This window comes from Nyctereutes procyonoides, unplaced genomic scaffold (assembly GCF_905146905.1).
Source record: "Nyctereutes procyonoides isolate TBG_1078 unplaced genomic scaffold, NYPRO_anot_genome, whole genome shotgun sequence".
Classification (NCBI taxonomy): Eukaryota; Metazoa; Chordata; class Mammalia; order Carnivora; family Canidae; genus Nyctereutes; species Nyctereutes procyonoides.
Window position 1 is genome coordinate 21,269,109 of NW_026575048.1, and position 23,470 is coordinate 21,292,578.

At 47.1% G+C, this 23,470-nt stretch overlaps 3 protein-coding genes across 6 annotated transcripts in view; 1 reads left to right on the forward strand and 2 right to left on the reverse strand.

Moving 5' to 3' along the window:
• Nucleotides 1-11,042, reverse strand: part of IFT172 (intraflagellar transport 172) — a 37,172-nt gene extending 26,130 nt beyond the window's left edge. For all 3 annotated transcript variants that reach the window (XM_055327033.1, XM_055327034.1, XM_055327032.1), the window contains exons 1-14: nucleotides 10,854-11,042; nucleotides 7,463-7,606; nucleotides 7,133-7,245; nucleotides 6,655-6,694; nucleotides 6,296-6,361; nucleotides 6,005-6,084; nucleotides 5,709-5,796; nucleotides 4,598-4,812; nucleotides 3,422-3,545; nucleotides 2,928-3,023; nucleotides 1,378-1,539; nucleotides 1,012-1,065; nucleotides 664-767; nucleotides 402-487 (exon numbers count right to left, since the gene is read on the reverse strand). In XM_055327033.1, the coding sequence (XP_055183008.1) occupies nucleotides 402-487; nucleotides 664-767; nucleotides 1,012-1,065; nucleotides 1,378-1,539; nucleotides 2,928-3,023; nucleotides 3,422-3,545; nucleotides 4,598-4,812; nucleotides 5,709-5,796; nucleotides 6,005-6,084; nucleotides 6,296-6,361; nucleotides 6,655-6,694; nucleotides 7,133-7,245; nucleotides 7,463-7,606; nucleotides 10,854-10,892 (1,411 nt within the window). In that variant the 5' untranslated portion in view covers nucleotides 10,893-11,042. The remainder of the gene's footprint in view (nucleotides 1-401; nucleotides 488-663; nucleotides 768-1,011; nucleotides 1,066-1,377; nucleotides 1,540-2,927; nucleotides 3,024-3,421; nucleotides 3,546-4,597; nucleotides 4,813-5,708; nucleotides 5,797-6,004; nucleotides 6,085-6,295; nucleotides 6,362-6,654; nucleotides 6,695-7,132; nucleotides 7,246-7,462; nucleotides 7,607-10,853) is intronic.
• A 1,798-nt stretch (nucleotides 11,043-12,840) lies between these two features.
• Nucleotides 12,841-16,077, reverse strand: FNDC4 (fibronectin type III domain containing 4). Its single transcript, XM_055327744.1, has 7 exons — nucleotides 15,740-16,077; nucleotides 15,412-15,556; nucleotides 15,217-15,332; nucleotides 14,784-14,988; nucleotides 14,243-14,332; nucleotides 13,619-13,743; nucleotides 12,841-13,453 (listed from the first exon to the last, which is right to left on the reverse strand). Exons 2-7 carry the CDS (start codon nucleotides 15,530-15,532, stop codon nucleotides 13,418-13,420), a joined length of 693 nt encoding a protein of 230 aa, XP_055183719.1. The 5' UTR covers nucleotides 15,533-15,556; nucleotides 15,740-16,077; the 3' UTR covers nucleotides 12,841-13,417.
• A 1,218-nt stretch (nucleotides 16,078-17,295) lies between these two features.
• The window catches only part of LOC129511172 (zinc finger protein 512), an 89,292-nt gene continuing 83,117 nt past the window's right edge, over nucleotides 17,296-23,470 (forward strand). The window contains exons 1-9 of one of the 2 annotated variants that reach the window (XM_055327711.1): nucleotides 17,296-17,852; nucleotides 18,168-18,323; nucleotides 18,524-18,592; nucleotides 19,217-19,285; nucleotides 19,637-19,710; nucleotides 20,074-20,140; nucleotides 20,323-20,376; nucleotides 21,357-21,451; nucleotides 23,229-23,288. In XM_055327711.1, the coding sequence (XP_055183686.1) occupies nucleotides 17,793-17,852; nucleotides 18,168-18,323; nucleotides 18,524-18,592; nucleotides 19,217-19,285; nucleotides 19,637-19,710; nucleotides 20,074-20,140; nucleotides 20,323-20,376; nucleotides 21,357-21,451; nucleotides 23,229-23,288 (704 nt within the window). In that variant the 5' untranslated portion in view covers nucleotides 17,296-17,792. The remainder of the gene's footprint in view (nucleotides 17,853-18,167; nucleotides 18,324-18,523; nucleotides 18,593-19,216; nucleotides 19,286-19,636; nucleotides 19,711-20,073; nucleotides 20,141-20,322; nucleotides 20,377-21,356; nucleotides 21,452-23,228; nucleotides 23,289-23,470) is intronic. The other variant, XM_055327712.1, reaches the window with a different exon arrangement.

A 23,470-nucleotide genomic window follows, 5' to 3' on the forward strand; every position in this document is an offset into this window, starting at 1 on the left:
TAAAGTTTGTCATCACTGGCTACTAATGACAAAGTCTACAGAAAATAAGTCCCCTTCAAGTTGTAATTGTCTATTATCCTAGGAAATCTAAACAGGAAAATTCATAAATTCACTAATGGTTCCCCTCTAAATTTATAATTTCTAACCCTAAGATACATGCCTAAAGAACAGGAATAATTATATGGACAGGCCAATATATGTAACAGTGTATCTGTATCTATATATCTAGATACAAACTCACAGACATGGATTTGTACATTTCACATGTCCTCTGTAAGAGCAGGGTCACATATTTACCTGGTGCCTCTCAGAAACCTGGATTCTCCACTGTACGCAATCTTGTGATATGGAAGTGTATTGTAAATATTTTGTTATCAGAATTATGAGAGAGTCTTACTCACCTATAGCAATAGTTTTAATATCAACAAGATAAGCCAATTTCTTATTGTCTTCCATTCCTCGCTGACGCCTCTCATTAATGCGGACGCTGAAACATGAAGGGTGAGGTAAGGTGGAATGGGCTTGGGCCATCAAGATGCTTATCAAGGGCCCCAAAGTAACACATGGGATGCGATTTTTAGATTCATCTTCAGGACCACGAGTTAAAAGTTAAAAAAGGAATTCTTTTAGGTTTCAAAAATTTAGAGAACCTTTTGGGGTTACCTGATGAGGTGGGGGTTCATGAACTCAGTACGTACAGAACCCAGGGTATCATTACTCCCATACTCCACTAGAGTTAGCTCTCCAGCATTGAAGATCATACACACCTGGGGATGAATGGAAGAGTCATGTGGTGGGAAGTTACATGAAGAGAGAGACCAAAGTAGTAGAGGGAGGTATCCTGCTAGTTCAAAGTGACTCCCACTTTTCTCTTTATTCTGTTCCTCTGCCTACTTTACTCTTCCTTCTTTATCTGCTCTCTCCTCAACCCCTGGCCATTTGCTATCCTTCTGTCATAGGAGCTAGAAGGAGGTTTATTGAGATGATGATGGTTAATCAAGCTCTACTCACATTTTCATTTTCAAAGAAATACTTCTCATTGCCCCCAGATCCCTGCCAAGCAACCTGTAAGGGAGGGAGAAGACATAAGGAACAATGTGGATAACTATCCAGGACAATGCTGAAAGAATGACAGGGGAGGAGGCAGAGAGACTGAGTTCAGGACAGTCTTGATGTTGCACAAAAGAGATGCTAAGTCAGATTTTACCCTAGGTTTCTCGGTCTCTGAGAGATGAGGTAAAAATAGCCCAACGGTGGGGATTCACATTCCAGAATTCCCCAACCCCAGCATGTTAAATCTTTCCCCCTCAGAACCCTGGCTCCCTTGAAGTAGCAACTCAAGATACTGATTCCCACCCCTCCATTCATGGTTCCTACCTCACTGAGGCGATTAGTGTTCAGGTCCCCCAACAGCAGTGTGTCTGATGTGTGGGCCACCAGGTAACGTTCCTTTCCCAGGATTTTCACCTCTTCCACTTCATAACCATAGTGTGACTTGAGTACCACTCGGGTCCCCGATGACAGGTTCTTCACAATCACCTTGGAAGGTACAAGTCTGATCTCCCAATCCCAAAGAGGGGTGAACATGTTGTGCCCCTTCTCCACTCCAGTATCAAACTAATAAAGCTAATATCTTTAATATTACCTAGCCTAGGTTATTGTTGGTAAAAATGACACCTCACATTCCCATGGTGCTTTACTATTTATGAATGCTTTCAAAGATTCTCTCGATACTTATAACACATAATATATAATACATATGGGGTAAAACCAATCATTCTCTCTACATCTCTGTACCTCTTGTGAAAGTGTTTGTGATTACTTTAATCACATGTACAATACTGTCGTTTCATAAACCTGTTTCCTTTGCTAGAATGATCTTCTTGATTAAGGGACACTATACTACAGATAATTATCTTTGTATTCTCAATACCTAACAGTGCTCACACATAGAGAATGGATAGAAAATGAAAGAATGGGGGCATCTGTTTGGCTCAGTCCAGGAGCATGTAACTCTTGATTTCAGGGTTGTGGGTTCAAGCCCCATGTTGGGTGTAGAAATTACTTAAAGATAAAATCTTAAAGAAAAACAAGAGGGAGCACCTGAGTGGCTCAGTTGGTTAAGCATCTGCATTTGGTTCAGGTCATGGTCTCAGGGTCTTGGGATCAAGCCCTGCATTGAGCCCCATGTCAGGCTCCCTGCTCACTGGGGAGCCTGCTGCTCCCTCTCCCCCTACCCCCATTCATGCTCTCTCTCTAATTAAAGTACCTAAAATCTTAAAAAAAGAAAAAAAGAAGAGACCAACAAATAATAAATGGAATGAAAAAAGGATAGAGGTAGAGAAAAGAGAAAAGTGGTCTCAGAAACTAAGAATTATCTTACAACGTCATACACAGTGAGTTCAGAGGCCCTAAAGCAATGCTATTCACGTGCATAATTCTAAGCTCCTCAGTTGACTGCATATAGGTAGTAAAATTTTTTTTCTTTCTTTTTTTTTTTTTTTTTTTTGTTTAGAGGGACAGTTAATAGGTTGAGGGAGAGGGAGACAGAAAATCTAAGCAGGCTCCATACCCAGCCCAGAGCCTGATGCAGGGCTTGAGCTCACAAACCTGAGATCATGACTTGAGCCGAAACCAAGAGTCTGACACTTAACTCACTGAGCCACCCAGACATCCCAGGTAGTAAAATTTTAAACTAGGAAGATGTAAGTGGCAATCTCTGTACCCCTTAGGTCTGGTGTTTAAATCTTTTCTTATAATAAGCTGGAAGTACAATAACTTCGAAAGTTGCCCAACACATTCTGTTCTCTAGAACGGCTCTGCCAGGGGTTAAATTTGACACTGTCTGTGTCCAGAAGGCAAGAAAGCATCACAAGGATGAATGAATGCTGGTAAGATCTTGGCATAGCAGGCTATCAGCTGCTTACCTGGCTAGGTCCCACATACGTCAACTCAAACTTATTCTTATAAATGCTCCTCCGGAGGCAGCAGTCAAACTGTTCCACTCCACCACAGAGTGTGCCCTAGAAGGGAGGTTGAGAACATAAAAGGTAACAGGCATGGGGAGGATATCTAGAGACATTCTCAAAACCTAGGTTCTAGAATCTAGAGAAGAGTTGGCAGTAAAAGGGCTGGCAGTTTTTGGAAGTACCAGATGGGAAGAGGTGGCAACTATAGGACTCAAGGATAGTGATGGGATGAAAGGGAGAAATCAGCCCTGCCTACAGATTTCTTTGTCTCTTTTGGCTTCCAATAAAGTGTGAATTTCTCTTTCCTGCCTTTAATGTCATATTTTTAGGTTGGAGTCAAAAGGGAAGAGGAGATTCTCTAGTTTCAGGACAGAGTGCTTTAGGAGAAGGCAGGATTTTTCCTAGTTTGAAGAAAGTCACCCATGCAGAAAGGGACTACTAGTGAAACACACCGCACAGAGTCGTGAGCCATCCCGTTTCCAGGCCAAGGCAGTGACGGTGTATAAGTTGGCAATCTCCTTGGGCTTGGCCTCTTCCCAGATGCTTCTTCGAGGGCTCCAGTTGAGCACCCGAAGTCTGAAATTAAGTAGGTGGTTTTTAGAAGAAATGGAGGCTGAGCAAAAGAGTGGAAATAGGTGGGTAACTGAAGGAGATGAGTCTTGCTGTATTAGAGAAGGAAGTAAAAGAGAACACACAAGCTAAGTAATTTCACTGGAGAGGACAAAAAGGTTCAAAGGAAGGAAGCTGGGAAAATCCAAGTCAAAAGTAAAATGGGATAAGAATGATGGGAGCGGAGAAAACAAAAAGGAGATCTTAGCTGGTGAGAAAAATAAGCTGTCAGCAATAGAAAAATAAGGAAAAAGAAAAGAGAAACAGTAAGAAACAGAAAAAGGAAGGAGGAAACACACATGAGATTGACAAAGGGTTGACAAAGCTGATGAGAGGAGACCCAGACCTAGCTGTTTATTTACTGTTCCATCCATCCCTCATTCATTCGCCAAACATTTAAGTGTAGATTATGTATTATATGTTAATTTAGGCACTGGAGATTAAAAAAAAAAAAAAGAATAGGTCCTCTTCTCAAGGGCATTTCAATTTTGCCAGATAGCTATAAACACAAAGTGTAATATAATGTGAGAAACATGGGACGCCTGAGTGGCTCAGAGGTTGAGCATCTGCCTTCAGCTCAGGGTGTGATTCTGGAGTCCCCGGATCAAGTCCCACATCTGGCTCCCTGCATGAAGCCTGCTTCTCCCTCTGTGTCTCTGCCTCTCTATCTCGGTGTCTCTCATGAATAAATAAATAAAATCTTAAAAAAGTAATAATGTGACAAACACTAAGCCAGTGGTCTGAAAAGAGGCAATAGTCATACAAAGAGAGTAGAGATGAATTCGACTGTGGAGTCCCAGAGAGAGGCACAGAGACAAAATCCTGGTGCATTCTGGAACTGCCAGAGTGCCAACGGATGGTGGGAGCAGGAAAAAGGAAGTGTGTGAATTAAAAGTTGAGGATCTCTTTCAATATCCACTTGATTCTCATCCAGTTTCCCACTCTGGTTGAGAATAACTGGCTAAAGCAGAGTGTACATAGGGAAAGCAGACAAAATATACACATGGAAAGGGACCCACCTGTCATAACTTCCCAACACAACAGACTGGCCTCCAGGACTTGCGGCGGCTGTGGTGAACTCCCGCTCATTAGGGTCACGGCTGTAATCGAAAGTTTGTAGTACATGGCCTTCCTTCCCATAGGCCACAATCCTTCGATCACAGCCTGCAGCCACGATGCTGTTGGTTGCCCAAGCCAAGGCATAGGGTGGGCATGGGTGGTTAACCAACTTCCCCTAAGACAGAAGGGGAACATTTCAATTACTAATTCTGACAGCTCCAGTTGGGCATTTCTCCTTTCTAGCACCTAACACGCTCACTCTGATCATCCTACTCTGTGTAAATATTTCAACATTTTCCCACACCAACACATCCTAATCTGGAGGACTTCACAAATTGTCTTTCCGTTTTATATTGTCACACACATATGTATGACATACATACATGCTTATTGACATTGTGCTCAAGAGGAAGCCTCAAAATACTTGTATGTTGGAGTCCTTTAAAAAAAAATCTATAAAGTCTCCAAGGAAGATATCCTAGACATTGACCAACGTTGGGTAGGCCCACAGGGAGCATATGACTCTTATTTTTAGGGGAAATAAATTTAATTATTACATGAGTAATTTTTTTTTGAGCTTTAGCTATTTAAGTAATCTCTACACCCAACATGGGGCTCGAACTCACAACCTTGAGATCAAGATTCACATGCTCCATCAACTGAGCCAGAAAGGCGCCCTATGCAAATAATTCTTAATATAAGGTATTCAAACAACAGAGAATTATAGAGAGTAAATTATGAACATTTCATTTATCCCCCATCTTTTCCCTCTCGAGAGTAAATGACTTTTTTCCCCTATGAATTTGTATACATAAATATACTTTTTACATAGATGAGAATAATTTTCGCTTTCCCTTACTCTCAGAATCCCTTCCACTTGACTCCCTCTTTCTCACAAGTATTAAGCTCTAGCCTCCTGAACACAAATTCTCTCTATGGCTGTATCCAAATGGCCCCCTCCCACCTCTCTCCTCTAGCTACCTCCCCTAGCACATCAATCTTAATGTCTGCCCTCCTCTAGAAGGGGTCTTGGGTTTCCTTACCCCATGACACAGCATGCTTTAATCATACCTGTGACTCTCCAGAGCCTTCATCATCAAAGAAATACCTAACAATGGTGCCATCTGCATGACCAGAGAGAATTCCTTTCCCAGAGCAACTAAAAAAGGGGAAGAGGAGCCAAGGAAAGAGATTATTCTGTCTCACCAAGGAATCCCCTTTCTCTGTCAAACATCACCCTATCTGGCCTTCCTGCTACCAGTCCTACCAGTCCTCTCCACCTTCCATATTACAGTCTCCCAGTCCCAACATCCGCATCACTTCTTCCTACAATTCCAGGCTCTTGGGATCTGATCTTCCTTACTTACTTTGTTGTCAGTGATACCACGTAAGAATCTGTCCCATAGATGGTAGATGATTTATTAGTTTTAGTGTTTGCTAAACGAACCTGGAAATGGGAAAATGGATACAAGTCTGATTGGGCTACTTTCAATCCCATCAAGATCCTAAGGAAAGAAAAATAAGTAACAAAAAACTGGTCTTTCTGTATTCTCCCCCAATACACAACTTGACCCTAAGGGAGAAATTTAACCATATTTCTCTTTCCAGAACCATTATCTCCACCCACCACCTCTCCTGTGTTTCTCTTCCTCTGTTACCTTCCCTTCAGCCAGTCCAAAGACAATGATGTGCTCCGCTGGCCACTGCAGACAAGTGACAGCACTCTGTAAGAAGAAAATCATGAAAAGGATAATCCTGTCTACGTAGCTTATCATATTTCTAACAAACTGAACCCCCTGCCACATGCCACCACCCCAGTTGCCTATAGGGGAGGAGAAGACACAACTGGGCTCAAGGAGGAAAGCAAATGAGGATGAGCAGCCAGGCAGCACCATCCTTGTAATTGGAAAAGTGAGATTCATATGTTAAAAAAATGCAACTCCTGGTTAATTTGTAAGTAGATATATTGATACATGTTCGTTCAGCCTAATCTCCCAGAAACAGGTCTGGACTTTACCGTCTGGATGAATTTGTTACAGATGACTTTCTTGTCACCCCTGCCAAATAAAAGGAGGGAAAGCATATTAAAAACACTTTCATAAATAAATTGCCACATATGATGCTGGGGGAAGGGAAGAGAGAACAGACACCTTCCCTGCTCCCCTAGTGTTTCCTACCATTCCACAGGAGCCCTGAAAGGAGGCATAAGATGTAGCCTGAGAAGCTTTGGAACAATAACAAAGATGCTCTACCACCGTGGTCTCCCCAGAACCTCACAGGCCCTCATGTGGACCTTAGGCTGATTCCACCAGGGATGGGATCTCAGAACACATGGAGCAAGCAAAGGTAGGGAAGCAATGACAGGCTCTGGAGGGCCTTTGTTCATGTCCCAGCTTGGATTATCATCTTCTCCACTCTCCCTTCCCCAATGAGGCATTTCTTCCTGCCCTCTCCTTCTTTTCCAGGTCATCCCATCTCCCAGTCTCTATTCTCACCAATCTTCTCCAATCTTGTACACATAGATGATGTTGTCGGTCTGTCCTATGGCAATTTTAGTGGAATCAGGAGAAAAAGCCATGCCTTTCACCATATAGCTCTTCCTGCCATACTAAGGGTTAAAAAAAGAAAAAAAAGTAATGAGTACACATGAAAGAGAAAAGAGAAGAAGAGGTGTATGTTTGATTATAATGAGCTTGAGGGATTTGTCCTGAGAAAAGAAGAGGCAGGCCATTTCCTATGCTGAAGGCTGGGGAGTCAATTATGAAGTTTTCCAGATTTCTAAGGCCCCACCAACAGGTTAAGTACACACAGAGTACTCTCTTCACCTTCATGTCAGCTGGTTTGGTGGAAAATTTGTCTCTCCGCTCCCCATGCTCATCATATAGCAACACCACTCGGTCAACTGTGCAGACAGCAAATTTGGCATTGTTGTGGGACCAAGCCATGCAGGTCACCTTCGCAGCTCCATCCTGCAGAGACAGTGGGGGAAAAAATAAACCCAGATGCTTTCTAGAACAACAAAAGCTTTCTAGTTCCTTTATTTTATTTATTTATTTTTTTATGATAGTCACACAGAGAGAGAGAGAGAGAGAGAGGCAGAGACAGGCAGAGGGAGAAGCAGGCTCCATGCACCGGGAGCCCGATGCGGGATCCGATCCCGGGTCTCCAGGATGGCGCCCTGGGCCAAAGGCAGGCACTAAACCGCTAAGCCACCCGGGGATCCCTAGTTCCTTTAGTTCTAGTGTGATTTGGTCAATTTTCCTCATCATAGTCCTTAAACAGATGTTTGTGATGCATCCTGGTCTCCAAGACGATAAAACCCTGGACCAGGAGAACAAGGGGCTTTAGCAAACTATTATGCAAATGCACTAAGAGGTGGCATGCTAAATCAACTGTACCAATGTGCCCCTGCAATGGCCTCACTCTCTCATATCCTAGGACTGCTACTGAAATAAATTCAATTGGTCTGATAGGTTTTTTTAAAAAAATAAGTTTTGGTCTTTAGTCATTCATTCAATATTTTTTGAATACCTTATTGAGAAAGGCATGTGGCCAGGAACTGAGAGGGGGACAAAGAACAAAATATGGTCCCTGTCCCAGGCTAATAAGATGGAGCAAAACGAGGGGCACCTGGGCGGCTCAACAACAGTTGAACCTGGGGTCCTGGGATCAAGTCCCGCATTGGGCTCCCCCACAGGGAGCCTGCTTCTCCCTCCATGTCTCTGCCTCTCTGTGTGTGTCTCTCAAGAATAAATGGATGAAATCTTTAAAAAAAAAAAAAAGATGGGTAAAAAAAAACAGGAAAAGTCCTGTAAGAGAGGCATATACAAAGCATGGTAATAGTTTGGAGAAGCCTAAGGTAATTTTATGTTTAAATGATCAACTTTGGGACACCTGGGTGGCTCAGTGGTTAAGCATCTGCCTTCAGCTCAGGGCATGATCCCAGATTCCCGAGATCAAGTCCCACATCGGGCTCCTTGCATGGAGCCTGCTTCTCCTTCCTCTGTCAGTGTCTCTGCCTCTCTTTCTGTCTCTCTCATGAATAAATAAAATCTTGAAAAAAATAAATGATCAACTTTAAGCTTTGAAGAATGGATGCAGTTAAATGAGAGGAATTATCTGAGGTAGAAGGAATGATATGAGCAAAGGCAAGTCTGGTCAAGAAATAATAATTTAATTTAGCTGCAACTACCTTGCAAATAGAACAGAGGAGGTAAGGCAGGAACGACAGTGAGTCCAGCTCAAGAAAGATCTTTGAAATTTGGCCAAGGAGTTTGGGCTTATTTTGTGGGAAAGGGAGAGACAGTGAAGGTTCCAGAATAGGGAGTAAGACAATTAGAGTTGAGACTTAGGATGAATATGCCACCTGGTTAGTTTTTTTGGATCCCCCCTCCCCCGCCCAAGGACTATGCACTGCACAGAAGCCCAATTTAGAAGTGACCATCTCCCAGTGAATTATTTTTGCCACATCTGTCTGCCACCAGCCCTGGTCCTCACTTAATGGTTCTGCACTAAGGATTTCCCTCCTTGAAATTAAACATTTAGATTCTGCTCCAATTGCATGATTAATTACTTGGGCTCTAGCACTCTGGTTTCAAACTTTGTTAATTTTCATTCCTAATCCACTTACCTCTGAAGTCAGAGGTTTAAACAAAAAAAAAAAATGCTTTCTTTATCAAAATTCTCAGAGTCAGAATATAGCCACACCACCACCTTCACCACCCTCCAACTCTTGATTAAATTAGGTTTGAAGGACTCCTCAATAACCATTGTTCATCTTCCTTCATCATTTTGCCAACTCTGGGCATTCGCCCTTCCCTGCATCATGACATCCTATTTTCAAAGACTGAAGGAGGTTTTCATTTTCAATAATTCCATTAGGGTAAAGAAATCTTTAAATTACATTTTCAGGGGCAGTTTGCTGAGCCAATGAGCACACTTCTCTTTTCTTCTCGTTTCCCTCTGTTCTAATGCCACATCTTCTGTGAAGCCTTCCTGATTCCTCACAGCAGTCATAAGGATTACATGAGGTAGGGAACAGAATAATAAAAGCTAATCTTTAACAAGATCTTACCACAGGCTAACACTTTGATAAGTGCTTAATATGCACTCTCCTTTTACCTCATAACACTGAGACGGATGCCATTATTGGGTACATCTTACAACCAGAAACTTGAGGTTCAGAAAGGTTAAGTAATCTGCTCAAGTTTACATACACAGTTTAGAAGTGGCAGAACCAAGATCTAAGTCCACGTATGTCTGATTCCACAAACCACAATCTTAACAACTAATGCTGCCCTGCTACCTATTAAACATTCACTTGTGACAGATATTATCATTTGCTCTGTATGATTTTGTCCTTTAAATTTTGAATGCTGGGATCCCTGGGTGGCGCAGCGGTTTGGCGCCTGCCTTTGGCCCAGGGCCCGATCCTGGAGACCCGGGATCGAATCCCACGTCGGGCTCCCGGTGCATGGAGCCTCCTTCTCCCTCTGCCTGTGTCTCTGCCTCTCTCTCTCTCTGTGACTATCATAAAATAAAAAAAAAAAAAAAAAAAAATTAAAATTAAAAAAAAATAAGTTTTGAATGCTCTCCTCTCTTGTCTATCAGTTTTAATACTGCTTTTAAGTTTGCAATGGCCTTTGTGTGCATTACTTCCTTTAACTCTTCCTCCAAATCCCCCTCAGGTTGCTAATTATTGTTACTCCCGTTTTCCACTCAGAGACTTTGTGTGACAAGGGCCAAAGTCAGCGGTACTGGGTCATTTATTTAAAGTAGAGCTGGCCCTAGGACTTGGATTCTGGTCTCCCAGCTCCAAAACCCAGCCTTTCTTTAGCATGGTTCCTCCCCCAGGGCCCCGCCTCTTCTGAATCTGAAATCTTCATCATCAGAATGAACGTGAGGTCTTCTGCACCCTTTCTCTGGGGCTTGCACCTAGAGCGCTAGTTTCTTTGGGTGCAGACTTAGGCTCGCAGTTTACAAGCGCGCCCACCACGGGGCCTCCTCGTCCACAACTGACGTTAAATGAACGGGCATGAAAGCTACCGAGGCTAAGAGGTCCGTCTCGCCTACTGCACACTATCGAGCAGAGTCGAATCATCCTTAGAGCCTTCAGTCTTCGCATACAGTAGGCGCTCAACATCTTGACATTTCAGTTCCCCCTTTTCTTGCAACGTTAAGGCGGGCGGGGAAGGGAAGAGGCACGCAACTCCTCACCTGAGGGCTCAGCAGGGTCCTCAGGTGCTTCAACTGCATGACGAACACCTGCCTCTCAGCTGCCACCAGTCAGCGACAACTCCCGTGGTTACCTGGACAACCCGCCACGCAGCCGCAGCGACTGCCGCTGACGCAGATGCGAGCGGGACGCAACACACTTCGCAAGGTCACCACGTAGGTTCGCGGCGATGCAAACAGAACGTGCGCAGGCGCAGTGAGGCCTGGGGCGGGACAACGAGAGGGATGGAATCCTCTCCTTAACGAACCAATCCCGGCGTTGCCTGCAAACCCAAGCTCAAGCCACGCCCACAAGTCCTAGGCCAACTCGAGGTCCTACGTAATCGCGGTGTTTCTCGCGCTGTGTTGCGAGTAAGCGTGGCTGAATGCATTATTTCGATCTTCACTACCTCGGAGGAAATCAGGGTAGTTGCTTCCATACGTTTTGCAGCGGATGGAATTGAACCCAAATACGTTATACGACTCGCAGGGGATCGCAAGGCTGGCTAATAATGATTGCTAACTGAATACTCAGTATGCGCCTGCCAGGTACTGTGCATTATCTCATTCAATCTCAAAGCCGCCTTTTGAAGGGGATGGCATTATTAGTCCCATTTTACATACCAGGAGTCTCAGGATTAGAGGGGTCACTTACCCAAACTAATAGTAAAGGCTATAACTGGGATTCAAGCCTGAGCTGGTGCTTTTAAACACCTTGTGTATTCGTTCTGAACTCCTAGCTCCCTGTCTCCATGCCATGCTTCTTATACTCTGTGCCACTTCCATCCCAAGAAACGATGTGTCCAGAGTCTGAGAGATGAGTGTTTTGGAACCAGTGGCCAATGAGAGGTGCTACTATACAATTAGGTAGCAGTGGATTAAAGACTCCTGCCCAGATCGGGATGCTTTGTGGTTCAAGGCAGAGGGCAAACCGGAGCTTGGCTCGCCCGATTGCCTAAGATTAAGTCCTGTGATAACTGGGATTGGAGCTTGGTTAAGTAAAAAGGATATTGACTTCTTGATCTGTATAGATTGGGGTCCCTTTCAGAATTTCTGTTCTAAATTCTTGTACCAGAGCCTGAGATGCAGAAAAGGAGAGTTAGGAGAATTATTCTTATACCTCCTCTGGAAAAATCTGAAGCTGAGAAGACCTATACTTCTCCAGAAAGGGTAGCATATGCTGTCCAAGCAGATTCTGGGTTCTGAAGCCTTTCCCCCACCGTGGTTGCAAATGTCAATAGATACTTCTCTCACTGGCACCATCCCCCCCAACCCTTGGTATTTAGGAAAGAGTAGAGGAAAGCCCCTATTTATACAGGAAACAAGTAGCCCCAGAACCCAAAGTATAAGTCTTTTGACAGGGGAATTCCAATCCCTCAGTTTTATTTCCATAATCCTCCTCTGGATGTAGTGGCAGAGAGTGAATATAAACTCATTTACACTTTACAATTATTATTGACTTTGACCGGATGAACAGAGACAGACAAAAGGGAAAGCCAGAGGGCAGGGAAGAATAGGTATGGGAATGCACAGGATAGGAGCACATGGATCCATTAGTATAGGTGCTCTGTCCTTTGTCCCAAGATACTATTCAGTCCTTTTCTGGAAATTGACTCAGGCTTGATGGAGGAATCGGAGGAATAAATGGTGAAGAGCTTGGTTATCAATGTGGGCAGTGAACCTAAAAGGTTACTGACCCCTCTCATGTGGTATAACTTTTCACTTCCCCTGGTGCAGGAGAAGTGGTATCTTCCTTTCCTTTGCTTCTCCCCCCTTCTCACTGAACAAAACAAAAGGAAGTAGGGCTCTAGTTTTCTACACCCATTTCTGGCCTCCTCCTCACCTCCCTCCCAGGCTAGAGAATCAAAATAACACCTTAAAATCAGAATGCTCCTGTCGAGTTGGTGGTGGTGTGAGAGGCCCTTGTAGTCAAGGGAGAGACAGTGGGGAAATGTCTTCAACATACTATACGGTATACCATACAGTCAGCTCCAGTTTGTCCAAGAACCTTTATTGGAAAAATGTCCAAGGGCTGAGATCACCAGCAGCTGAATGGGCTACCAGGTGAGAGGGGAGCACCTCAGGCTCCATGGAAGACATTGGAGTAGTGCAGTGCAACATCTGCCTCCAGACCCAGGCAATTCCTTTTCATTGCTGGGGGAGGGGGAGTAGCGAAAGAAACACCCCTCTCTGAGACCCAGAGGCAAGATGTGGGGGCAGCTGGGGATGCCAAGAGTCCTGATGCAGGTGAAATGGGGGCCCCATTTGGGACCTAGTGGGATATGATTGAACAAGTGACTCTCCCCTGGATCTGGGGGATGGAAGGACATATCCCATCTGATAGCCATTCCTCAGGTCCAGGGGCACAGACCTTAAGAGACCTACCTTCTGGCCTTGCTCACAGTGGAAAGAGGATGGATACCAGGCCTGAGATTGTGGGAGTGTCATTACCCTCTGGGAAACTGTGGGATCCTTCACTCTTGGGCACATCACTGCCTGAAGCTCTCCCTGACCCTATCCCATCCCCAGGTTGTTAGTGCATCCATTTTCTGGTTCTGTTTCTTCACTCATACATCAATGGTGTTGATGGACGGTGACTTTTTCTGTAAAAGAAAAAGGCTTGAGTCTCTGATTTCAGGAAAGGAATAGCTGCCTGCATCCCAAATATCCATCTTCCCTCTTTTCCTACCCCTCTTTGGCCTTCTCCCTTTCCCTGGCTGCTCCTAGAAGCAAGATCACCGTTCCCTCCCTCATTTGCCGCACATCACCTGTCTTGTCCCCACTGGCCTTCCCTGAGGACTCTGTTCCGGCCCCTTCCCCTTCTCCTTGGGGTTGTTGTTGGAGTCGTTGTCCTTGATGATATCATACTGACGGCAGAATAGCCCAATTACAGCTGAAACACAACAATACAATCTGCACCTTGATCTTGACCTCCCTACTCACAGCCGTGAAGGGCAGTGAGATACCCACAGAGTTTCTAGAAAACCTGAGAGGAGAACCCTTGAATTTCTAGTACTCGTGTGAGCATCACCCTCTTAATCTTCCTCTTCTCAAACTTTTTTTTTTTTAAGATTTTTAATTTTTAGGTATTCATGAGAGACACACAGAGAGAGAGAGAGGCAGAGACATAGGCAGAGGGAAAAGCAGGCTCCCTGTGGGGAGCCCGATGCGGGACTTGATCCCAGGACCCTGGGACCACAACCTGAGCTAAAGGAAGATGCTCAACCATGAAGCCACCCAGGGACCCTTTCTCCTCAAACTTCTGCTCACCCCCCTCGACTAAGCATCTCCCCACTCAAAATCTCTCCCTATCTCTTCTCTCCTTCACCACCTCACTCCTGCACTGAGCCCCACTCCCCTGTCCTTGGTCCCCGGTCCAGCTGCTCACTCACCAGCCCACATGAGCAACACCACCACAATGATGACCACTTCCCCCGTCTGTAGGGGTCGCTCTCCGTCCAGACCCTCCACTGTGATGTCACCTGAGGAGGAGGAGATAGACTCCAGGTTATGGGGAGCTGCTAGAGAGCTCTTCTCTGCAGACAGGTAAGGATGGAGAGTCTGGGGACTAGTGTCGGGGTAGACCGACCCATCACAGGGTTGCCCCTCTTAGTCTCTCTAGGAAGCTGTTGGTGGACAGGTAGTTAGAGACCAAAAAGCAGGAAGGCTGTGGGTGAGTACTCACGTAGGCTGTGGTGGCCGTGAACTGAGGTTGGTTAAGCCCTTCTCCCAAGCGATTCATTATCAGCCTGTTTATACCCAGTCCCCTGCCAACCTTTTCCCTGCGTTTCTTGGCAGTATGATGAGTTAAATCATCCTTTTATTCATCTAAGCTAGACTGTTGCTTGATTGGGGGAAGTTAACAGGCTGAAGGCCGGTAAAAAGCCAGGGAATCCAATGCTTTCGGGGGTGGAGAATAGCTGAGACCCTCACCTGGGCTTGAGCTGTTTGAGGGTAGCCGGTCAGAACCCTTGAGAGTTCGGAAGTGCACCCGAGGCCCTGGGGGGCTCTCTCCTCGGAGGCCGATGCTCCTGACCTGCACTGTGTAGTCGCTGTCTTCAGCCAAGCCCCAGAGGGCACAGGCCCGAGTGGTAGTGTTCACCTCCCGGATCACACGCTGCCCAGGGCCATTCTGTCGCTGCAGGGAGATGATGGGATAGGAGGGCAGTCTCACACCAGTCCCAGGACTCTTGAACATGCAAGCAGTCCACAGAGTAAGGGTGAAAAGGGCAGCCGGAGCCAGGGAACACCTGCTCCCAGATTCCCCCATCACCAGGTGGTGAGCTGAGGTCTGGGGTGGGGGCAACTGAAGGAATGTTCACAGATCCAAGGACACAGGTTGAGGGAGCAGAAGGGTGATTCATACTTGCTGGGAAATGGAGTAGCCAATGACGATGTTGCCTTCTGGGACGTCCCAGGATACAGTGGCCGAGTTGGCTCTGAGGTGAGTGACTGTCACATTCACAGGAGAGGGAGGTCGGTCTGTGGGTGCCAGAGTTAACAGATTAACAGGTTCCACCCGCGGACTAGCTCTGGTTGATGCTACTACCCCTTTACTCACCTGCTCGCACAAAGCCCAGGTCACAGCTGACCAGCAGGAGGACCGTGGGGCTTAAATATGGGGAGAGAGGCATCAGCGAAGCCATGGTCCCCACCGAGTCCGCTGGGAGGCACCGGGGCATCCGCTTGACATCCAGGCGGGGCTCCTGGAGGTGGCAGGAGTTGTGGGGGCGGGGGTCAAGGACTGCCCAGAACGCTCGGGTGGCAGCCGCTGTCCCGGGCTCCCCACCGCCCACAGCGGCCCGGGAGCCCCCCTTCTCCCCACGCCTTCCCCGCCCCCGCATCACCCGGGCGTCCCCAGTGGGCGGCTCTGCCCTGCCCACACCCACCTCCGCCGGTCCTCGTGGTCTGTCAGGCCTCGGGGGGCTGCTCGGTGCCCAGAGGGCGGCCCATCGCCCGACGCGGTGGCGCTGGCCCTACCCCATCCCGGCGCGGGCCCGGCGCGGCGGGCAGCGCGGACCGAGCTGCGGGCAGGGGGCAGGCGGAGGCGTAGCGGGAGCGGGCCGCGGGGCTGCGGGGGCCCCCGGAGCTCGGACGGGCCGCGTAGTCTGTCTCTGGGCAGGGGGCGGTGCCGGCGCGGCCTGGCCGCTGGCCTGAGTCCCGGTGCGGGAGGCAGTGCGGCTGCCCCGCCGGCCCCTGCAGCGGGATGTGACCGTCCCGGCCAGCCAGCCGCCGCCTTCTGCAGAGCTGGCCCGGCTCGCTCCGCCGCAGCCCGAGCGGGACGTGCCGGCCCGGCCCGCCCCGCCCCGCTGGGGTTCTCGCCGCCGTCATCCCCCTCATCCCCCCCGCCTCCGACCCCGTTCTCCCGGGGCTCCTCCCACGACCCTCCCATTGGCGGCCTTTCGGGTCCCCCTGCCTCTGCTCGCGGCTGGGTCCCAGGAGCCTGCGGGGCGTGGGGAGAGGCGCGGGTGCGAGGGTCTCCGACACCTGGAGGGCCCCTCCTTCCCCGGTGGAATTAGCCAAGTTGGGAGGAGAATTCCACCTCCCCTGCGGGAGGGGATAGCGTGGCGGAGAGAATTGTTTTAACAATCTCCTACTTGTAGACTGCGTCAGCTTTTAAATCTCTTCCCCATTCATAATGTGGTATTGATTCTCTTCGCTCTCTCATTCATTCTTGAATTTATTAAGCAAATATTTATTGAGCATCACCTATGTGTCCGGGTGTGTGAAGAGCCGGAGACACAGCGATTGAGATTGCTGGGTTTATAGGGAGGAATCTAAAGAGCAGCGACCTACGGTCTTGTCTTAGCTCTGCCACTTACTGCCTGGCCCGAGAAATTGGTCATCTGAGTGTCCGGTTTCCTAAAATCAGAGCGTCCAGAACCTCATAGGGCCGTTGGCAGGACCGAATGAGACAATGGTGGGGAATGTCTTTAAAAAATCTTATTTATGACACTGTGTGAGTCAAGGATTATCATTAATTTGTACCAATCTGTTAGTTACTTCATTCATTCAACTAACATGTAAATCCTTCAGGCATTTCATGAGATCTGGAGTGACAGCCTGGGTGTGAGTCCCAATTCTGTCAACTGTGTGAACTGTGTGATCTTCAGCAATGACCTAACTTGTCTGAGCCTCAGTTTCAACATCTGAAAAATGAGGGTGTCAATATCATCTTCTTAGTGTTGATGTATCCAATGAGATACCTTATGTGAAAAGTGCATGGTTCAGTGTAAATAAATGTTGGCTAATGTTATATTTAGGACAGATGCTTTGGTTTCTAATTCTCATTGCAGCATTTCTATTTCTGTGGTACTTTTGCCTCTAATATTCAGTTCATCGTGTGCCCCCCTGGGGCTCCAAAGCTTCTGTTGCCTTCCTTCTGAGATGAAAGAGTGAAATGGAGCAAGAGGAGCAGGGAGGACTATGTGTTCTGAGCATGTGATCAAGCCATGGCCCAGGTCCTCTGACCTCTGCTGTCCCTGAGGACCCTGATCTCTGGCCTCCTGATGCATCCTGGTCCCAGGGCACTCTTGCTCAGGGATTCTCACTGCCCTGGGCCTGGGCCTGGGCTTGGGTTTTATCCTACACTTCCAGGTTTTAGGCCATCCAGAGAAGAGGTCATTGTATCCAAAGGTTAAGAGAAATGAACCTCAGGTTTTTCCCCTCAGGGGCAAAGCTGAGGCTAGACGGTCTGCATACATGCCCAGAGGAACCCCAGGAGCTTCCCTGGGGTGATCAGAGGGCTGGGGGGGGTCTACTGACCAGGAAAGGGTGCAGGAAGTGGTGCTTGGAGGGGGTGGTGCTCAGAGAGGCCAGGGTACTTGGGTTAATCATCACTGTAGCTCAGATAAGGCCCTGCCAGCTGGAAGCAGTTAGGGTGACAGAAGGGTTTGTGTGGCTGAAGAGGCAGGCACGACAGGGTGTCCACAGCGTGTGACCATGCCCAGCACAAAACGATTTCAACATGTGATTGAGACCCCAGAGCCTGGCAAGTGGGAGGTGAGACCCCCTTCTATATGTCGGTTTTCTGCATTGATTCCTAGAATCATGTCTCGTCTGGACTTCCCTCCATGCTGGGTTTCTACTCTCCCTCTCTTCCTTCCCATCTTCCTTCCTGGTCTTCTGCCCCTATTAGGCCCAGAGTACCGAGCGCAGGCTAAACCCTCGGGTGGGGTGGATGTGTGTGTGTGTGTGTGTGTGTGTGTGTGTGTGTGTGTCCAAACATTGTGTCTGCTGCCACTCTTACCTCCAGATCAGCAGGCACGAATGAGGCTTTGGCTTCCTGACTGTATCCTTGTGCCCCTTTCCCTCCAGTTGTCTGGGTATGAGGCAGCCCTGCCAATCACAGAGAAGTCAAATCCACTGACCCAGGACTTGGACAAAGCAGACGCCGAGCAAATTGTTCGATTGCTGGGGCAATGTGATGCTGAGATCTTCCAGGAGGAGGGGCAAATCATGCCCACATACCAGGTGACCCAGACCCATCCCCTGGCCACTGAAAATAAAGATACCAACTCCAACCACATCTTAACGTCTGCTCTCTCAGACCACGGTCCTTGACGTTTGAGACCCAAGGGCCCCTCCACTTCACCAATTACACCCCCACCCCCACCCCCGTGCCAAATCCTCTGTCCTTTACCTGGCTCCTGATTTCTGCCTGTTCCCTACAGCGACTGTATAGTGAATCAGTTCTGACTACCATGGTACAAGTGGCTGGAAAAGTTCAGGAAGTGCTGAAGGTACAGACTCTCCATCTGCCCCCCTCCTGAACTTTTGCTCCCTCCACCTTTCTCTTTTCTTGATCTCCCTTTCTCATTTTGCTCCATCGCAGTTCTCCTTTCTCCCAGTCCTCCCTTTGGGATCTTTATTGTCATCTTATTCATCAACAGTAATTATAATAACTGTTACCTGCGTAATACTTTATAATTGACATTGTACTTTCCCACTCATTACCTTTGCAAAACTCTGTGAAATTGGTGTTATGGTCTCCATTTTTTTTTTTTCAGATAGGAAAACAAAGAATAATCATAGTAGCTTGCCCAAATATATCCAACTAGTGATTGCTGGGGAACATTGTTTGTATTGATTGGTTGGTTGATGACAAGGGTGCTCTCAGTCCTTACTGGAACAAGTCAGGGTTGGAATAAGTAGCTAAGCCAGAGTTGGGAGTCAGACTGAAGTTTCGTTCTCAAAAACAGTGTTCTTTCTGCGACACCATATTGCCTATGTTCTATTTCCTTTTGTCGTAAGAGGAGGGTTAAGAACTCTCAACGATTGCTCTTCTGCTGTTGACAAAGAAAGAATATGCTTCCCCCCAACCTGAGCTAGGCCCTGGTGACATAGGTGTTCTTTTCCTTTCTCAGGAGCCTGAGGGGGGACTGGTGGTGCTGAGTGGAGGGGGTACCTCTGGCAGGATGGCATTTCTCATGTCGGTGAGTACCCTGATCCCCATCCTCCCTCTGCCTTATCTGGGTGACTCTCAGGACCATAAAGCTCACCATAGCTAATCTCCTAGGTGGTCCCCTCTAGCCCTCTCTTCCAACAGCTAGATCTTACTACGGAGCCCCATATCTTCTGAACTCACTTGAGCCCCACTATTACTCATGTATCTACAGCCCATGCACCCCCAATCAATCATTTTAAGTGCCAGATTCCCAGCAGTACTGGCTTAAGCACTGGTCTAAGGGAATCCCTATACAGCCCCTACCCTCTAGGTGTCAAAAATCCAAGATAATCGCTTCCTTCACTGTCATCACTACTTCATGTCCTCTTGCCCGTGACAGGTCTCCTTTAACCAGCTGATGAAAGGTCTAGGACAGAAACCTCTTTACACCTACCTCATTGCAGGGGGTGACAGGTAAGCCAAGTTGGCCTATGAATATTTTGTGTGGCCTGGATAGTGTTTTTTGGAAGTTTCATTTGAAGACTTTTAGGTGAAGATTGTGTCCAGCTTGCTTGGTCCCTGTCATTCTTGTTGTCTTACACTTGGCCCACTTCACGTACATGTGTTACCTGACCAGAGCTAGCTGACCAGTGCATGTAGGTATGTGAGTTTTTCAGCTATAGAGTGTTGATCATGGCATCTAGCAAATAGAGAATATTCAGTCTATGATAGCTTTTCCCTCAGTCCCTTCATTCAAAGCAGTCTGTTCTCTGTCTTAGTATACCATAGACTTCTGCTTCCAAACCAGTGCCACTGACCTGGAGTCTGTCCTCTTAGGTCTGTGGTGGCATCTAGGGAGGGGACAGAAGACAGTGCCCTGCACGGGATTGAAGAACTGAAAAAGGTGTGTGTTTAACTAGTAGCCAGTCAACCAGACACCTCTATCTGTCCCTTGTCATGATGATACAAAAGCCCCCACTCCAGCCACAGCCCATTCCCTCCTCCAGTGCTGACCCCATCATCCCCACGCAATAGGTTTGTATTCTAGTTCCTTGTGGCGCTGTCTCACTCATCTTCCTCTCCTAGGTGGCTGCTGGGAAGAAGAGGGTGATTGTCATTGGCATTTCCGTGGGACTCTCTGTGAGTATGAAGACAGGCTTAGTGGAACCATTTTAAAGGGAAGGGGTGGGACTGTTCCATAGCATGGAAAATAGGTTGATGAAGTGGGGGCTAGAAAACAGAAAGGGTTTGCACATGGAATTTTGATTTTACTCTCACCAATTAAGATCCAGTTGCATGAATGTGGGATGACAGGGAAAGGATCCTATTTCAGAATACCTGTGTATCAATCCATTCAACAACCAAGGTAGATGGACATTCCTAGGGTCAGCAAACTACACTGCCAGGTCAGTCCTGCCACTGACTCTTTTTGTAAATAAAGTTTTATTGAGATACAGCCATTTGTGTTTACTTTGTATCTGTGGCCACTTCCTGCTACAACGGTAGGGTTAAGTATTGCACAGAGATCGTAGGGCCCCCAAAGCCTAAAATATTTACTCTTGTTCTTTACAGAAAAAGCTGACCCCTGGACCGGTCTCTTGCTACTTAAGCATGGTCCTTGCATAGCAACATGCGTATCTCCTAAGATTTGCTAGAAATGCAGACTCTCAGGCTCTGCCCCAGAACCACCGAGTCTGAATCTGCATTTTAACAAGATTCCAGGTAGTCTGTTTGAGAAGCACCAACTTGGTGAGAACACCCACAATCTTCTCTCACCACTGCAGCATATGGATTTGAACAATTCACTAAGTAGAAATGAGTCCAGCCATGTTAGATGTGGAAGGAGGCACACAGGAGGGCAGGACATTGACTTTCAGGAGCATACAATTTAGTTCAGTAGCTTTTAAACTTTACTACACAGAGGATTTCCTTGGAGGAACTTGTTAAAAATACAGGCCTGGAGCTTTCCCCTTCCACTGTGGACCCAGTAGATCTTACCTGGGCCTAGGAATAGGCATTTCTAGCAAGGATTCTGGGGGATTCTGATGCTCAACGGCCTTGTGGGCAACACTAGAGTAACCCCTCTCATCATGCGTCCTTTCTACCCCACCCTCTGTCAGGCTCCCTTTGTGGCAGGCCAGATGGATTACTGCATGGACAACACAGCCATCTTCTTGCCTGTCCTGGTTGGTTTCAACCCTGTGAACATGGCCAGGTGAGCCTGCTGTAATGAAAGGCAGGGACTGCTCAGACCCCTGGGGGAGGTGGAGAGGAAACCTGTCAACATCTACAGTACAATCATAAAGGAGAGGCATGGTGGATGCGGTCTTATTCAGGACATCTCAGAATAGTAAAGTAAATAAGTATTATCCCTGAGTTATGAGGCTTTTGTTTGGGGGGTTTGTTGTTGTGGTGGTTTTGGTTGGTTGATTTATTCCCCTGTTTCAGAAAGGATTGAAGGCAGCTTTCAAAGGCCACATAAAATACCGGAAAGCATACATTCAAAACAGGCAGTGGAGGGGCAAGGAAAACAGGGCTGCAAGATAGAATGGGCTCAGGAAAATGCATACCATAGAGATAAGCATCTTTTCAAAGGAGCAGTGGCTCAGCGGCTGAGTGGCCTCCCCTTTGCCCAGCTTCCTTATTTTAGCACCTGTTCTCCTTTGTCACTCCATGCATCCCGTGGGTCCCCTCTGGCTACTCAAATCCCCAACCCTGTTCCCCTTTCCTGAGAACTCTGTGCCCCCCAAATCCCCTCCACCTTATTCTCTATGTAGATGATCACTTTGAGCTCAGAGGAGGTCAGCTTATGAAACCAGCAGTGCTCTGGTGTGGTTCTGTGGTTGTGCAGCCTTGAGGGTGTTGAAGCAATAAGAAAGGAGATTCTTAGCCCCTTGAGGGAAAGCTCTGATGTCACTTTGGGGTAAGGCCCTGAAATACCTATTTTTTGAAAACATCCCTGGAGATTCTGGTGCACAGCCGGGTTTGGGGAACTCTGCTAACTTAACCACTGGAGTGGGCCTCCTGGTGGAGTTGAAGGCTTCCTGTCACTGGAGTATGCCAGTGAAGGCTTGTTGATTCCTCAAGAGCAGCCTTGCATATTCAGTGGTGGTCTTGGGGGGAGGGACAGCTGCGTGCTTTCTGAGGTCCTTTCCTCAACTCCCAGATTCCAGGCTTGTAGTGTAATTTGTGTGAAGATATAAATGAGTCTGAGATACTTTTAACCCTGCTCCTTTTAATGGAGGACTCTCCTTCACCAAAAATGTATCTGCTGCAGTGGATGCTAATTTCAGGCACTGTGACTAAGTGAAATGAAGGATTTCAAACAATGTAGGCGTAGAGATCTTCCAGTTGTTCCTTAAATCGGTGGCTCCCAAACTTGGCTGATCTTCAGAGTCGTCTGGGAAGCATTTTAAAAATACAGATTTTTGGGCTCCACTCCAGAACTCCTGAGGCTGACTCTCAGGGTGGGCATGGTATCCAGAAATGGGTAGTTTTTAAAAAACAAAACTCCCCAGGTGATTTTGACTAGCCAAGTTTGGGAATCTCCATTTTAAACCACACGGTGAACACTGGCTCCTCACTCTGCTTAGGTCTCCAGGGACTTCCAGCAGCAGTTTGAGGCCCAATTATAGGAAACACTTTACACAACAGGCATGTAATATATGAAACTTGTTTGCCGTCGAGGAACTACAGATAAAAAAAATACAAAGATAGTTCAAGAAGGGGTAGAGATTTTGAAAAGATGGGATGATAAGGGGAGGTTAGGGAGACCTTATACAGAGGTCACTCTTGGAGCTCCTGCCACAGTGGAAGATGCGCTGAATATCTCCCAGCAAAGTTGATCAGCAGAGGTCAACTACAGAAGATCCCCATTCTCTGAGATTTCAGGCTCACACCTACGCAGAAATCAAGACTGTTACTCTCCTGTCCCAGTAGCATATTGTTTTGTTTGTAATTGGTTTATTCAAGAAATGTTTGCCAACCGTTAGGTGCGGTGCCTCATACCTTGCAGTTTCTTCCTACAGTAGGAGCTGCTGTTCCTCCCTCAGGTAATGAAGGGTTCACTATTTGGGGAGATTGCCAGAATATATTTCTAGGAAAGGGAAGGGCTTCTGGTGGACCTTAAGACTAAATAAAGTGGCAATTTTGACATTCTGATGGTGGGTACTCCTCCAGGGACCTAAAGAGAGCTGTGGGTAGTATGGCCATAGCAATGGGACATGCACAAGGA